The sequence below is a fragment of the Macrobrachium rosenbergii genome, chromosome 22, assembly GCF_040412425.1.
Source record: "Macrobrachium rosenbergii isolate ZJJX-2024 chromosome 22, ASM4041242v1, whole genome shotgun sequence".
Taxonomy (NCBI): Eukaryota; Metazoa; Arthropoda; class Malacostraca; order Decapoda; family Palaemonidae; genus Macrobrachium; species Macrobrachium rosenbergii.
Genome location: NC_089762.1, coordinates 34,306,001 through 34,323,390, shown reverse-complemented (window position 1 = coordinate 34,323,390; position 17,390 = coordinate 34,306,001). Strand labels below are relative to the sequence as shown.

General features: G+C 34.5%; 1 protein-coding gene across 5 annotated transcripts in view; it reads left to right on the top strand.

Annotated features, from left to right (window-relative positions):
* Positions 1–17,390, top strand: part of nac (GDP-fucose transporter nac) — a 91,353-nt gene that overhangs the window by 45,063 nt on the left and 28,900 nt on the right. For 3 of the 5 annotated variants that reach the window (XR_010856717.1, XM_067124632.1, XM_067124630.1), the window contains 6 exons: positions 4,422–4,505; positions 6,906–7,113; positions 9,118–9,256; positions 11,112–11,198; positions 13,622–13,701; positions 15,590–15,799. Coding sequence is in view for 3 of the 5 variants with exons in the window: in XM_067124630.1 (XP_066980731.1) it covers positions 4,422–4,505; positions 6,906–7,113; positions 9,118–9,256; positions 11,112–11,198; positions 13,622–13,701; positions 15,590–15,799 (808 nt within the window). In the remaining 2 variants the exon portion in view is untranslated. Of the gene's footprint in view, positions 1–1,614; positions 1,960–4,421; positions 4,506–6,905; positions 7,114–9,117; positions 9,257–11,111; positions 11,199–13,621; positions 13,702–15,589; positions 15,800–17,390 lie in introns of those variants that run through there. The other 2 variants (XR_010856718.1, XM_067124631.1) reach the window with 1 other exon arrangement.

The following is a 17,390-nucleotide window of genomic DNA, read 5'->3' as shown; positions in this document are numbered from 1 at the left end:
AATAAATTTATAAAAGTTTGCCAATAATAATCACTTACTCAGTTTCTCTTAATACTGCTGTCTAGTTCTTGTTGTAGAAGGAACAAAGATATGCAATAATGTTTATGCTATTCATTATTTCAAACATTCTTTTAATGTCAGCGAAACTGTATAATGAGAGCTGTATTATGTTTCAGAAACACTTTATGAATTTTTTTCCGTTAAAATGCAAATGATCCATTCCCTTTTTGACTCAGTTGTCTTCTCCGGCCTTATTGCGACCCATTGCTATCACACTAGGCGTGTATGTTTGTTATAAATTTGTAAGCATTGTAGGTTTGTGTTTAATCGTATCACTCCCTTACCACTAGAACTTTCGAATGAATATTAGGATTACTGAAAAGTTAGCCTTTGCATCAAAAGTCAAAAGATACGAAGGTAATCACGACTTGTCCTTAAGAACTACAATCCATACCAATGGTATTCTACATTCAATGATGCATTATACTATACATTTTGGACTTATCATATTGCTGCAAATACTCTCAAGTTCAAGATAGCTTGTAATAATACTTTAAACAATGTTGCATTGTTTTTTTTTTACTTACACTTTTTTCTGTGTAGGTGGATACTATTTTTACTTGTTTTCTGATTTACGTTTATCCATTTTTCATGTTTATTTCTGTTTTCCAAATTTCCCATTTGATTATTGGATTGTGTGGAGGCTTGCATTGCAAGTTAGCGGTCTTTTGGGTTTATTGTATCAATGACTATTTTGCTCCGAATATAACGATTTCCACTAGTAATAATGATAGTTTTTTTAACAGTGGATATACTAGTAGCCTACATACCTCCTCAAATTTATTTATGTGATGGCTTTGATTTAGTTAACCACAGGGCAACAGTTTATCGAGCTTTTTTACTTAGACGTTGAAGGACACATACCAGTTACTTTCATACTTGTCATGTAATTGTTGATGGTTTAAGCTTTAGTGAACAAGCTATTATATTTAGCTCATCTACAGCACTGAATATTTTATATACCAAAACCTACCAAAGGTAATGATTTACTTGTTCGCTACCATCATTAAAGAAATGTTGACAAGTCCTCGATATTACATTTCTTCTGAGCATTATTTTCATTGTCTTCTCTCCCGGCCTTATAGCAATTATATTCAGTCGTGGTTTAATGGTTTTATTTGCATTTACAATTGGCAACAACAAAATATATATACTGTATTCAAGCTCTTCACAGAGATACTACTAGGCCTCCATTTCAGTATCTGTTGTCAAATCGTATTATAACGTTTGCTGAACCTCCTCATTGGGCATCTAATTCCATCAGAAATAGGTCCAAAACCTGCTACATCGCATGTCCACCGTGCCTCTCCAACTGTCGTCGATTGAGTGTACTAGATATAACAAGAAAAAATCTGTTCGTATGTTTGATTACATGATCACTTCAATGAAAATTTATTAACAATATATAATAAGACATATTAGACAAATTTATGTGTAATCATATAATTTTATTAATTTTATAAGTTTTATAAGTTGTTTAGAGCTATTTTGTTTAAGTAAAAAAATATAATTCGTTCTGGATACTATAATATAAGATTCGGACAAAATGACGTTTCAGTAGTCGACGTAAACAAAAATAAAGCTAGCAGACAATACGATCTCACAGTCTGTCTATCATACCGTTGGTAAAACATTGTGTATAATTACATTTTAACGAGTATTTATTATATGATATATCATATGTGTCAAATTATGTAATATAATACGTTTTTTACATTATCTTACCGTAAATAACTGAATTTTTTTCGTAATAATCGGCTTTGGAAATTAATGTAACCTAACTGTTCGCTGTGAGTGCAAGAGTAGCATAGGAGGTGTGAGCCGCTGAACTTCAGAACTTTAGATGAACAAGCAGCACAAATATCTCGTACAGGCTACGTGTTAGTTGATGTTCTAGAGGTAAGCCTTCCACTGTTAATTGTAAATCCCTACATAGGAATATTGCCCACCACAAAGTGAAACTTTATATTGTAGTCTAGGCTAAATGATGGCTCAACAAAGCTTGCAGATTTGCTACTACCTGTAGGCTAGCCTAACTTTATACAATCCAGGATTGAGTTGGGTTACCATAGTTAATTGAAAAGCATCAGACCGTGACTTATGAGAGCCTATATTTATTTGGTAATTAACGGAGACTTTAATTCCTAGCTAAATACATGAATCATATTGCTTGTTTTTGCGACGAAAACTTTTTATGCATTTCAACGTTAATCATTATTGCCCAGGCAACCCATCCATTTTCCTTTGATCCATTGATCCATGAGAACCTCCCCCCCCTTAAATCAACAGTGATGAGGAATATGAATGTTAAACCCATGAATTTGAGTTTGGGAAAATGAAAAATGACTGCATTTCATAAGTGTGACAGGCAGGGAATGCATTAACTAAATCATAATATTGGCTAAGCAGTTGGAAAAATAGCTTGCAGCCTACTGTAGATCATGCAGGTCAACACTAATAGGCTAGTTACCAAAAAATTATGTTTTTTATTTTTACTTTAGTCAAATACCAATTCTCAACATTGGAGCAATTTGCTTTGTTCTTTTGTCTCCTTAGTGACCTATGAGTAATGATTATGAAAGTAATGCTAAAATATGTTTCAAATTTTCTATTACTGATATTTTGTTTATATTTTGATGTTTGAGTGATGGAGGCTCCTATATGGGTTTTTTGTCTCAGTGCATTGTTGTTAAGGTTGGCTAGCTTGTTTGGAATGTCTCTTGTTATTGTTATCTGGAAATATGCTGAAAGCTGATTCATTCATTTGTTGTAGGTTTCACCAATTAAGTGGGATTTTGGAATTCAGGTGTTGCTTGAAAAATCCAGCTTCAGTCTGCAGTCACGGTTCTTTTCGTACAGATGTGTAACTCTTGTTCCTTGGATTATTCAGCTCATTCAAATTTTTTCAGTGTTTCCAACATCCCCAGAATATTTTTGCAAGCACTGATAGTGTTTAAGGTAAGTAAGGACCTGGTGACTGTAGTTATGTTAACGGGGGTCTAGGGGTAAAGCCCCCCCCAATCATTCAAGGACCCAGGGTCTTAGGTTAGATAAGTTTCGGTTGGGTTAGGTGGCAACCCATTAATTTTATTTTTAGAGTACCCTGGGTTAGGTGAAGTATGGGGAAGTCCAAGGGGGGAAAAGCCCCCTGGCCAGGTAAGGACTTCACTTCCTAGGTTAGGTTGCAACCCTGTGATTTTATTTGAATTTATAGTGCTCTAGGTTAGATAAAATGAGGTTTTTTCCATCTCAATATTTAATGAAAATATAAAATTTTGGTGCTACTTTGCCCTGTTATCTAGGTGTTATCTACTCCTAGGTGCTAGTACTAAACATGGCGGAATCTGCATGGGATATATACACCCATTTCTATATTGTATAGCCACAAATTTTATTAATAACCGATATCTTCCTGCAGCCGTATACTTTACGTTTATTCAATGGTGTTTAGTACTAGCATCTTGGAGTAGGTGACATGTAGATAACAGGCCAAAGTAGCACCAAAGTTCTTTAGTGCTGAAGTGTGTAAATATGTAAGAGCCAATTTCTTCCACGATAAGGGTAACAGGGAACTGGAGTGCTGTGATAATGGATGCATGCGATGAATTGAAATCAAGATGATTGTAGTAGTTAAAAGGAAAAGAACCCTTTGTCCTACACACTGCTGGTTGCATCCATTCCCATCACGCTCTGCTGATGCACTGGTGAATAGCACCTGTTCATATGTTGTCACAGCCAAATTATTTTTTGGGAGAATGTTATGCTCCGGTTTCCAGGATATCGAACTTTATTATTTACTGAAATAAGATTATGTGGGGTTCATTATCACAAGTTGCTTCTATAATTTTCATGTTCCTTAAAAAACGCCTTTTACCCAGGCAAAGGTTAAAAATACATAGGGCTGTAGATGAGGTAATGGACTAGCTCACCTTAGGTGAAAGGAAAAAAAAAAGTGTCATACAGTATAATTACCATTCCACTAGCTTTTAGGAAGATAATTAGTGCTTGGTTGATCCAAGTTTACTGAGTGTATGGCAGAATTATAGAAGGGGTGTGTTAATTTAGAACATAATGATTAGTTTGAATTTTGTTTTCTCTTATTTTTTTATTTCATGAAACTTTTGACAGGTTTTTAAAGTTAAAAAGTGAATTTTTGATATGGTGTTTGGATTTGGAGAACTGCTGCCATTAGCAGGTGTGTATGTCGTAGTGTTTTAGTGATTCATCTTAGGTCTTAAGGGCTGTCTGCATGTCATTAAATTCCTGTAAGCTCTGTTTACTTTCATAGCGCTTATATTGATTGTCAGAACTTGGTTGGCTTTCAGAGTTGTTTTTCTCTCAAGCTTTCTTGTATTTTACAGGGCTACGATGGAATCTTTAGGGATCAGACAAGAGTCACTTTTCTACAAATATGTTAAGATTACAGCAGTTGTCAGCCTTTACTGGTAAGTAAAGCATGAGCATTTTGTAGCATATATGTGTGTTTGTGTGAATGAGGGAGGGAGAGAGGGAACCCATTGCATTATGAGAGCCTAATCAGTCATCTCCAGACGCTCCACAGAAAAAGTGTCCCCCCATTCCATATACTGTATCAGAGTTGGAATCCATATCCCTGAGCTCAATATAAGGATACATGGAAGTGATTTTCCTATTATAGGTATTAGGGTTAATTGACAGTTGAAAATTGTTTTTGAAAAACTGTCCTCCAACCCTCTTGTATGATGATGAGAACTACTTCAGTACTAGAACTTCTTGCCGGATTATCTACAAAGTCTGAACTGGTATCTTTCTGTATTATGTATCAAAGAAATACATATACTCTTGAACATCATAAACACTGCTCAGTACAACACACAAGCTGTAAGAGTTTACACCAATTTATTATTATACCAGTGGGTCCAAGTGGCTATCATGTATATGATTTGCTGCCATATCGTATATAATAAAACAAATATACAGTGCTCTGATTACCTAACAGTGCTTTCTTCACAGCAGACCTGAAGAGAATGTGTGAGAATTATGCTAACATAGAAATTTATAAAATACTATGGATCTAGAAGTGTTTTAGAAACACATCAAAAATTATTGTTCAAAGAATTTTCTTGTACAACAAATAGTTTATACTTTGCAAGTTATATATTGGATCCCTGATGATGGGGGCAATAAGGAAATAAATATGGTGAAATAGTAACTGAAGCCACAGTCAGTGTGGTCATGGTAAATTTAACAGTTCCAATCAGTGATTATTTAGTGTCTAAAATGTATCCTCTGATTAAATGACAGGGAAATGCAATATTAAATCTGATGAAATAAAGCATATCAAACCAGTGAAACATATTGTTAGATTGTTGTTTTCTTCACACCAGAAAGAGCATCAGCTGTATCTCCTTCAAATTGGTCACACTCATTTAACCCACTAACATTCAGTGAATAGCCTGCAACCCAATCCCTTTGTATAGAGAATGGGGCCCAACAGTAGTAGTTAAATATTTTGTATGACTGGCCAGTCTTCAAGTAGTGAAATTGTGTTCAGAAGAGAAATCTATGAAGGAAATTTTGTCACAAATCTTTGTTATTATATAACTTGACTGGACTTTTGTGCAGAGGGCTGTTGCTGGACCCCTGGTGTTGCCTTTAGCACCCATGTCCTGACTAAAAGATAAGTACAGAATTAAGATATCAGCTTTTTAATGTGGTACTGTTTCTGTTTAATCTTAGGTTTCTGTTAAATCTTGGTGTAATTATTGTACTGTCTTCATAGAGTATACTGTACCTTCTGTTACCTATCCACATGATTTGCCCCTTAGGTGTAAACTTTTAGTATCAGTGTTCTTAGTGAAAAATGAAAAGATAAGATCAGTGTTAAGATAATTAAATTTCAATGTGTTACACCCTTTTAAAATGTTTTGGGTAATTGGCCTTCATAATTTTCATAGGTCACACTTTCTACTACAGATTAGCATCAATTGTCTGCATTTTATCTCAGAAGAGATATTCCCACGGTGTCATAGTTTGTGTCCACATAGGAATTAAAGAAAGAGGTTATTGTTAATGTGGCCAGATTTCATTGGGTATGAATTTTAGTTCTATGGTTATAATGTTGTCTTGGTGCACACTTCATACTATTTATCTGTATAATTTGTGCCTGGGGTTGCATAATGAAATGATAAGATGTTGTGTTTTAGTTTAATAGTAGTAATTTTATCACAGAATACACGTTGTACTACTTAAATGCATCGTTAGTGTAGGCTACACCTTCTGCCTCTCTGTATCAGTTGCCCATGGAGTATAAAGCCAAGAGCAGAGTTCTTGTTATGTGATGAAATGATAATGTCAACATTAAGATATTTCTTTACGTTGTAGTTAAAGTTGTAATTCTGTTTGTACTCCTTCTACTGCATATCTGAATCATTTGTCCTTGGAGTGCAAATCCAGGCCCAGGATTCTCAGTTTAAAATTAAATGATCAGGTCAGCATTAATATGTTGAATTGTTATGTTACTGTTTCTCTTGCAGTGCATTTGATATTGTAATAGTACCATATGCCCCTGAGTTGCTTATCAAGGGCCAGTTCTTAGTGCACAACGAAATGCTAAGTTCAGTGTCAGGATGAACTTTCAATATTGTTTCTTTTCAAAATGGCATATCACCTCTTCTTGATAGGGTTTAGGACATTCTTTTGGAGGTGAAAGCATTAAATGTGTAGGAACATGGTTATGTACAGTAAGAAAAATTCAGCTTGCTTTAGAAGCAAATGAAGTTTTTATTATCATATTTAGTAAACCTTTTGACTACATTGTAATTTTCATCTAAGTGAACTATTAAAGATTATTTTCCATATCCAAGGGCTGTATCCATATCGATGGTGTTTGTCAACAAGTATCTCCTTGGTGGCTCATCAGGTCAAGATAAAGATGCGCCGCTCTTTGTCACATGGTTTCAGTGTTTAGTCACTGTAGCTTCATGTGTTTTGCTCGGTCAAGGATCGAAGGTCTTCCCTAAGTTAATAACATTTCCTGAAGTTGGACATCTGGACAAAAATAAAGTCAGACAGGTAATATTTCTTTTGTTTTTATAGTGTGCTGCTTGTTATATGTAACTCAGCCTCCAAGTCAGCCATTTATATTACAGTATTGCAGTTTGTAGAGTTTGAATATGATGTTACTTTTCCTGAATATGGTGTAAGTTTTCCTGGAGTAGATATGGTTCAGGGAAGTTAATAATTAGCTCTATATAAACTTACATATATCATAAAACTGTTCATTAATTTGAATTTGAAGTCTGATACAGTGGTTTTGTTGATGTTAAATTCTTTGTTATACAAGGAATTGGCATATATGTACTAGAATGAAAGTCTTCATTTGCTTCACCTTGAACCCATCACTTTACAGTAGCCTAAATATGTGTCAGTTCGTTTCCTGACACATTTTAGATGACAGATTTGCCATGGGCATCTGTACTTCTGTAGGTATAAGTTCCAAGACCTCCTCTCCCCTGCGGATCTTCGAATCCGTGGGTAATTGGGAACACCTGTAACAAGAATACTTTAGTCATGTTGATCATTCAGACAATCTGTTCATGCCTATTTGAACCTAAATATCTCTTATAACAACCATTATTGGTTATACATACAAAGAATAATAAAAAAAATTATACGGTATAATATTTCTTATACAATAATAATAAGAGAGGAAATTTAAACTAAATGTAAATTAGCAATTTATGATTATGTATGCGTTAAGTACTAAATGCATTCTCAACGTGTCTGTGCCCGTATAAACCCCAATAACTATTATAATTAACATTATTAGATATATATATATGACAAAGAATTATAAAAATCTTGGTTTCAGTATTTCTTATACTGGACAAATAAGAAAAAATGTTAAATAAAACATAAATGAACAATTTATGATTACACATGTAGAGTACATAGCCTTAAATGAACATTAGTTTGGACTGGAAATATGATTTTTATATATTGAAAAATATCAAAACACCAAGAAGAGAAGAGAAGATGGAATTCTGTCAATTAAAGAAAATCAAGATAATGAAGACTAGAGATGAAGTACAGGAAAAAGGTGCGATCTTGAAAGGGACAGTGTTCAGGGTTTCAGTTCAATACCATGTACTGTATCGAATTCAGCGAATGGTGTTGCAATAGGTCCCTGATTGCAAAGGTTTTAAAATAACAAGGGTGCTTTGATGCTTAGGATGTGTAAAAGAGCTAATAGTGAGTTGGATAAAGATGCAGGTGTTATGATGGAAAGAAAGACCATGGAAGAGGTATAGTAGACTATTCCCGTTGTGTTGACAAAGTCTTGGGATTCAAGTTTAGATGTCAAATACAGATTTAAAAAAAAAAAGTTTGAAACTGTGTAGGTAATCCAAGAAGAATTGAAAAGGTGAGACATGCAGAGCTTTGTAAAAGTGAGAAAATGTTAGTGTATGTGAAATAATGGTGAAAAGAGAGAGTTATTGAAAAGGGAGGGCCTCATCATCCTGTAAAAAGAATGCATTCAGAATAGAAGTGAATGGCTCATTTGTTTAGGGGGTGTTCCAAGCACTGATGAACCCCCTGTATATTTATGAAGATGTTTGTGTTGCGTAATGTTTCTTTCTCAGAGTGTTCATCCATGAATCTTAAGTTATGAATGTAAGAATGAACATTGTCCTTTTTTTGCAGGAGCTATCCTAAAAGGAAATGGCGTAGTGTCGGAAATAATAACTTGGAATATGGTATATTTGTTAGGGTTACTTCACTAGATATTGAAGTACAATCTTTAACTTAGATGCTATCTGCACTTACATCATTACAGATCTTGTGACTGTTTCAACTTCTTCTCTGTTACAAACTTTTCTTTAGGCACCTTGAATATTCTGTTCAGTATTTTTGTGTATCTGGCCAAATTTCAATACTGCTTCACCCTCTTTGTTGCTGCAAAAGTGTTTCCTGATACTGCATGTTATGCATCAGTTAAGCCTGTTGGGGCATCTTATTGTTTTAATTTTTTTATGAACTGGTACAATTACTGATATAATTACTCTCTTTTGACAGGTTTTACCCTTAACTTTCATGTTTGTAGGCATGATCACCCTGAACAACCTTTGTTTGAAGTATGTAGGTGTGGCATTTTATTATGTAGGAAGATCGTTAACAACTGTCTTCAACGTCATCTTCACATACATATTGTTGGGTAAGTTTCAGGTACTGTATAATGTTGTTGAGTGTTTTATGACATCTGTATTTGTTTAACAAACCCGGTTGTCATAATTACCTAACATTCTTCTTCATGAATCCTAGATAGCTTAAGAAAACTGTCTGCTAGCTGTGCATACAACCTGTGGATTTTGAGGTCCCAGTTAGCAAAGAGCCTTACTTTTCATGTGTAGCTTGTTGAATTGAGGCTTTTTCAGCCTTAGATATTTTGGCCAACTGTTTTACCAGAATTTTTAAATTCCCTATTTTATTTTATCTTTAAAATATCTATTCCATTTGTTGCCTTTGCACATATGTAAAATAGATTTTGGTTAATTTCATGGTGAAATTTTTGTAGGGTTTCACAGCCCATCTGCTGCCATCCTGGATGGTACTTTTAGCAGAAGGAAAGTATTTTTAAGTTTTTACCATGTTAATTTCAGGGGAGAATGATGCATTCATGTAGCTAGCATAAGGTTTTTCTGGTTCCCGGTGTTTTGATATTTGCTTGATACCAGTAAGTGATATAGATTAATGCACTATATGCTGGTTAGCTCATTAGCCTTATTTTACCCAATTTTAACATGCTGCTTATTTTAAGTTCTTGTTTACTGTCTGCACATTTTCCTTGTTTATATTTTTTTTTTATTTTTATCCACTTAAATATTTGCAAAGGTTTGCTTTGCTGGGTCAGTGGGATTCAAACTATATACAATAACTTTTTAAGGTTGTAATTATTGGAAGGAGGTAATATGAAGTATTCTGAGCTTTATAAACCTATTCACATTATATTCATAATAACTACTATGATAATTCCTGTTCTGTTTAGGTATGTACCAATATTGGCAGTTTTTGATGAGGGTCTTACAGTTTGCATTGAATTCAAGAAGAGGTGCCAGAGTAGTAATAGTAATAAATAAAACACTGTATGCACTGCATGTGAGCATGTGTGGACTCACATTGAAAATTCAATGAACATTTTATCCAAATTTTTGTGTGTGAGTGCATGCATATGCAGGGCATATTAAAGTTTTGTTATTTATTTGGTATGGCATATGCAAATTTATGAAATCCTTATGCTGTCTGAAACCCATCATGAGGTATTTGAGCTTAAGCTAATATATATCAATGATTTATTGGTAATTATGGATTACTACAGTAGCTAGGATAGGCTGCTGATTTCTTTATATGGAATTGTTATTACACTATAAGCTACATAAATTGCTCTAGGGTATTGTGTGTGTATGTAAATCTTTGATACTTAACGGATTTCGCTACTTGTTGGGAGAGGAAATTTTTTCTCTTATCATACAAACCATCTGTTTATAAAAATTTCCCTCCTCCTATCATTCTTCTTGTGACAGTTCTAAGAGTGCGGGCGAATGACTTGTTCACAGGGTTTGCTGTGGTTTGTGTGTGTGTGTGTGTGTGTGTGTGTGTGTGTGTGTGTGTGTGTGAGAGAGAGAGAGAGAGAGAGAGAGAGAGGGAGTGAGTTGCAGCATGTCCTTGGAATTTGATGTGTGGGATTTAGTCATTCACATAATGTAGGCTATGTTAAAAGTTATGGTTTTGCATAGATATATAATTTTTGTCTGCTATGAAAAGTCAGGCTTTTCATTTGTACTATTTACTCTCTAAATAGATTTAAGTATACATAAGAATAGTTGGTGAATAACAGCTCTGTGTATAAATGATGCATGTTGTATTTTGACTGACTCTTACGGTTTTTTTCACAAAATATTTTGTTTTTCATCTCTTAGTGAGCTGAAATATAATTATCATGCATATGGGCCTGTTACAGGCTGTGTTCACAGGAGAAGTGGAATATTGTACTCATTTTCTTTTATTTTCAGGTCAGAAAACATCTATGCCCGCTATAGCGTGCTGTGCTGTTATTATCGGGGGATTTTTTTTAGGAGTGGACCAAGAGAATGAGGCAGGTTAGTAGTTTGTATTATTAACTTGGAGATACATTAATTTTTTAGTAAATTGAAATGCTACTTGTGGTCTTGCATTAAATATCTTTAATATAAAATGTTAGTGTCCCCTGAAAAAAAGTGCTTTCTGGAGCTTCAGGTGCCCAGTAATCACCGGTCTTATTGTCTGTAGTGTTGTTAACAGCTGAGCAGAATTCCCAGATTGTTTCTTATGGTAGGATTGCTAGAAGCTAATGGTTTCATTTTTCATTTCACTATTTTATCCATATTTCAAACTATTTTTCCCTTTTCCATCCTTATTTTTCTTTCATCTTTATTGGGTGACAATTTCTCGATATTGAAACCGAAACAGATAATGTTAATTCACCAGTGTCAATCTCTTGAGTTACTGGCTTCTGAGTGTCAAATGCCTTTTTGTAAGGTATAATGGAAGTATTGTGTTACATTTTTGTACTTTTGTGTCCCCTTGACTTCTAGCAACTTGCCATTGGGTTGAGGGCTTTAGAGAGCAACTGCTTAGAACCAACTCATAACTTGGCCGTAAGTTGTTGCTCAAACCTAAATTAGGCTTTTTTTTTTTTTTACCTCTTACCCATTCCTTTTTTTTTTTGCATTGTGACTGAACTTTTGGTGGCAACCCATGTGTGGCTTAGGATAAAATTTTGATTTTGTGCAATACTTGAATGAGAGTGATAGATGCCATGCCTTCTTACACATACAATTCAAGTAGGTAACATGGTTGAATGAGGCAAAAGAATGATGTCTAACCTTGCCCTCATTGATGGTTTTGATATTGGCTGACTTATGACTCTTAAGGTATTGAGGGTGATGAGTATGTCTGATAAATCCATGGACAGACATCTTTTGTGACAGAGCCATGCTCATCCCCTGTAGGTCCCCTAGGTGGGTGGGAGATTGTTCTAGATAAATTAGCTACCCTTATTACCATGTTTAGTAATTTCAGTTCAAATGTTAATGACCAGTCCATAACTAGACTCCCTAATCTTATGTCTGAAGACAAAAAAAAATAGGCCATCCTCATATATGACTTTAAACCCTTGTAAGAGAAAACAGGCATGAAGAATTTGAGTTTTTTTTTTTGTGTTTAAAAATTGGTCAAGCTTATATTGAAGACAAACTTCAAAATAAGAGCACTTAGGCTCTAAAATTATGTTTTGTCTAGATGTCCATCAGAGGATATGTCTTTTCGACAAATAAAAAATTGAATGGCTTGCTGAAATAACAGCCAAAATCAAATAAGGAAACTCTATAGTTAATGTAATTATATTAAAGTTACCTGGCACATTATTGTGAATAGTGTTCAAGGGACAGTCATATCACTGAGATTAATATCAGGTTAATAGAACAATAGTATTCGATTCCATCCAAAAACAATGTGATGCCTTTGAAAGCATAGACATCTGACATATCTAATATGAGAAATAAAGATGTATTGCTAAAGTAACAAAACTAAATTATGCAAGTAAAACTTTCTGCTAGAAAATAAAACAATTTTCAGACAAAATAATAAAATTAGACCATAAGGTACAAAATCTTTAGAAAAAAATGTTGCTAAAAGCCAAAATGTACTTTACTATTTGTAACTAAGTGTAATACAGTATGTACACTTCATCCAGAGGTCGTATACATGAGTTCTGTCTGCTGTCAAGCAAGGATGACCTTCCTCTAGGGTTAGGATAATAGGCTTATGAAACATGTTCCCTTTGACCTCTAGGATGCACAGTAAATTTCAGACTTATTTCAGGATAAAGGTAGGGTCTCCAACTTCGGGAAAATGTGTACTGTATTCACACAGGAGTGTGGAGACTAGCTGTATTCTGAGGATTTTGATCGGTCATGGCACGACATGTGCATGGCAGTGTGGTTGTAGGTGGTAGACCAAGCATGCAGTAAAGACCTAGTGACAGGTAATGTGAGTGACTTATAAGCCTGTGACTGTGAGGGCGCTTTTTTGATTGGCTGCTGATCACTTGGGTTTGGCAGCAAAGCTGAGAGCTTACAAGTTAACTGCTGTGCTAATCTTCAAAAAGAACTAAAGTTTCTAGAATGTTATTGATCATGAAATAAGGCTAATTGAGAGTTATTGGTTTTTATGAAAAAAGTTTATTTTGAAACATTGCACGATATTTTGATATCATAGTTGTAATAGTTGTAAATTTTCCATGTACTCTACATTATTACTTATGTGTACCATATATTGCATAATATGCTTATGAACTCTTTATGAAATTAAAAGTGTATTGATTTTTAAGAATCAGATTTCCCTCATGTATTGTTGAAAAGTTTCTTCCTGTAATTAGGAAGACCCTTTTCTGTATGCTTTTATATTTTAAAATTGGGAAAGGTCTAAAGTGTTTCCTGAAGCAGTTTAAATTTGAAAATTAATAGTGCTCATAATTTTTCAGGATCTTTGTCAGTTTTGGGAGTAATCTTTGGAGTCCTGGCATCAGCGTTTGTTTCTCTTAATGCCATTTTTACCAAGAAAGTAAGTACTAATTTAAAATTACTAATTTCTGATGTCTTGCATATGTTGCACCTTTTTTCTTCACAGTGCAGTAGCAAAGATATAATCTCAAGATCAGGCATATAAGAATGAAAAAGAGAAACAATTACAATCAAACATGATGTACATGGTTCTACAAATTTTTTGAAAAATCCTTACACAATCAAAAATTTTATGGAGTACCACAATGGTGGAAGAGTATATTTACACAAATAGCAAGAAAACTTGGAAATTGCAATACTCAGCCGATTGAGTCAGTTTGCCTCAACTCTTGAAAGTACATAGTGTGGAATTTAATAAACCAAGATGAATAATTGAAAGTTTGAAGACATCACTGTGAACTTTGTTTCACATTGGTGACAGTGAACAGTATGTGAAGGATGCGTTCTGCACAAAACATCACAAAAAGAAGTGAAGTGTTATAATGAAACTCCAACTTAAACCTTTGTTTGTGTATTTAATAGAGTTTACATGTTTTCATGCATAATTTCATTTGCATTGTATATCCAGTTGCTTTGCAAAAGTGGAATACTCTCTAATGGCATCTTGTATGTTTCATGGCTAGAAATTCGATATACCTGAACGAGTGGAATTGAGACTGAACATGTGAGTGCACCTATAAATAAAAGGATGGTTTTATGCCGTATTGCAGAATCTGGGATTAAGGAACTACTCTTCTTATCAGTTTTTTATTTTTTTTTTGATTTGTGTGTATCTTAGGTGAGAATTTTCCCTCAAACCCTGTCAGTAATTTAAAGTCCCCTGCTCTACAGAAAACAGTATACATAACAACTCTTTAGTTTCATGTAGAGCAGTCAGACCCAAGACCCTTTAAGTGATTGATATGACTACTTTGAGATATTGTTATAATGTAATGACCCTCTCTGTTACCTGAGCAATTGGTCACTGACCTATACCACCCCCCAGTTCCTTCTGTGGATCCTGTAGATTTCAGTCACCGCTCTGATGATATTCAGCAGCTTGATTCCCCCATCCAGGTTGTGATTTAAGCAAATGTACAAGTGAGTGGGTTGTTATGAATCAAACTTGATTTTCTAATAAAAAACAAAAATAGTTTTTCATACCAACCCATCTCTCAAGTAATTAGTTTCTTTGTTATAAACCATACTTGATTTTCTTAAAAATAAAAAAGTTTTTCATACCAACCCATATCTCAAGTATCGAGTTTCAAGTTCCTCGTTGGACGAGTTGGTATAGCTAGCACTCTGCTGGGCCCATGTTGAGTCTCCAGCCAGCCAGTGAAGAATTAGAGGAATTTATTTCTGATGTTAGAAATTCCTTTCTCTGTATAATTTGGTTCAGATTCCACAGTAAGCTGTAGGTCCTGTTGCTAGGTAACCAGTTGGTTCTAGCCACGGAAGATAAGTCTAATCTTTCAGGCCAGCCCTAGGAGAGCTGTTAAAATGCTCAGTGGTCTGGGTAAACTAAGGTATACTTTTATTCCTCTCTGCCTCAAGTCCCACTGATTTATTAGCCTTATTTCCAAACCACAAAAATTGAGGCTGGTGATCAATCAGTATTTGAGGACCATATTTGTGTATTTGATTAACAGTAATTATCTTTAGTCTTTTAGACAAGACATTGTCATAGCAGGATATTTGAAGACTATAAATTGGCCTGGGGAATATATAAATGGGTTTTTATGAAAAAAAAAAAGTGTGTTATGTTTGGGAACTTCAACATTTGTTTTAAAAAATTTTGGTACATGAGATTAATGTGGAAGATATTAACAGTCTTTGAAAACTGGTATTATAATTGGTAAGAATTGTTATGTAATTGTCACCTGATAAGTTATGAAATGTAGTACAACTACTGTATCTACAATATTGCAATTTTCTTTTCTTTTTAGGTTTTGCCAAGTGTAGATAGTTCTGTGTCACTTTTATCATATTACAACAATGCGCTGGCCTGCTTTGTGTTCCTACCATTAATTGTGTTGGCTGGAGAAGTACCTGCAGTAGTAAACCTTCTGTCAGCGGGATGGAATTATTGGACTATGATGGTACTTGGAGGCCTGTTTGGTTTTGCTATTGGTTATGTTACAGGTCTTCAGATTCAGGTAAGGATATTGTAAATGGTTAGTAACAGCCTTTTGCTTTTCAGCTTTAACAAATATTTGTATTTACAGTGACGTGAAGGATATAATGCTATGCAGTTCATTAATTAATATAGGACTTTAAAGCTGTAGTAATAAGAAAAGGTAGATTTTTGACCTAGCCAATCAGCAGTATAAAGAAAGGTGCTCAGTCCAGAATATATCCTCAGGTTATCCATATCAGGAGGCAATGCTATGGATCTTAATTATCATTATTATTATTGTAGATGGGACAATTACAAGAGTCATTATCTCAGTCAGCTTTCAGAGCATTATTATTAACATAAGAGGATATACCTCCTGCTCAAGAAGATATAAATACCCTGTACTGATAAAGGTGAGATCAGGCTAGAAGTAGTTAAGGCAATAAAACAGTTAAAGAATTATAAGGCACCTGGAGAGGATGGTTTATTCCCGGATATGTTTAAAGTGGAGGATGATAGATTAGTATTTGTCTTGGAGATATTATTCAATGAGATATGGGTGACAGGGATAATACCATCAGGTTGGAAGAATGGTGTGATTATTAAACTTCCAAAGAAAGGAGATCTGAGTAGTTGTGGCAATTGGAGGGGAATCATTTTGCCACCTGTAGCCTTGAAAATTTTCAGTAGAGTATTGTTGAATAGGTTTAAGCCAGTGGTTGATGTTACTCTGAGGGATGAACAGGCTGGTTTTAGAAAGGAGAGGGGTTGCAGTGGTCAGATCTTCATAGTTAGGCATTTAATGCAGCAAGCTAATGAAATGAAAACTGTTAAGTCTTTGTTTTGTTGATTTTGAAAAGGCCTTTGATAGTATTTTGAGATGGACTATGAGAAAAATCATGAGGCATTATGGAATACCTGGAAAAGTTTGTGAGGGTTATTATGGACATGCATGAGGTCACATCTTTTAAAGTGATGGTTGATGGTTGCTTGAGTAATCTGATTGAAGTTAAATCTGGTGTGATTCAGGGTGGCATTCTGTCTCCTCTGTTTTGTATTGGTCATGGGTTAATTTATGAGAAGGGTTAATAGAGAAGCAGATGCAGGTATATTTTGGGGAGAAAATGGGAAACCTGTTGACTTAGATTATGCTGATGATATAGTTTTGATCTGCAAGGGACCAGAAAAGATGCAGAGAGTGTTTGATTGTCCAGTGAGTGAATGTCGATAGGTTGGTTTGGTTATAAATAGTAGAAAAACTGAAATAATGAATATGAATATTGACAATGCACAGGACTGTCTAATTGAAGGCATGGTTGTAAAGCAAGTGGATAAGTTTAAATATTTAGGTATTTATTTAGATAAGGATAGTTCTCTGAGCACAGAATTTATGGAAAGATTAAAAAAGGCTCATCAGGCAATGGGAATTTTTAAAAATATTTGGAATAATATCAATTTTTCTGTGCATACAAAAATTAAAATTTGTAAGGTGATGGTTAGGAGCATTTTGACTTATGGGCATGAGTCATGGTACAGTACAGTGACTTCGGATAATAAATTTGTAGCAGTTGAAAATAATCAATTTAGGAATTAATTAGAGGGATAGGATATCAAATAGCAGAATTAGAGAA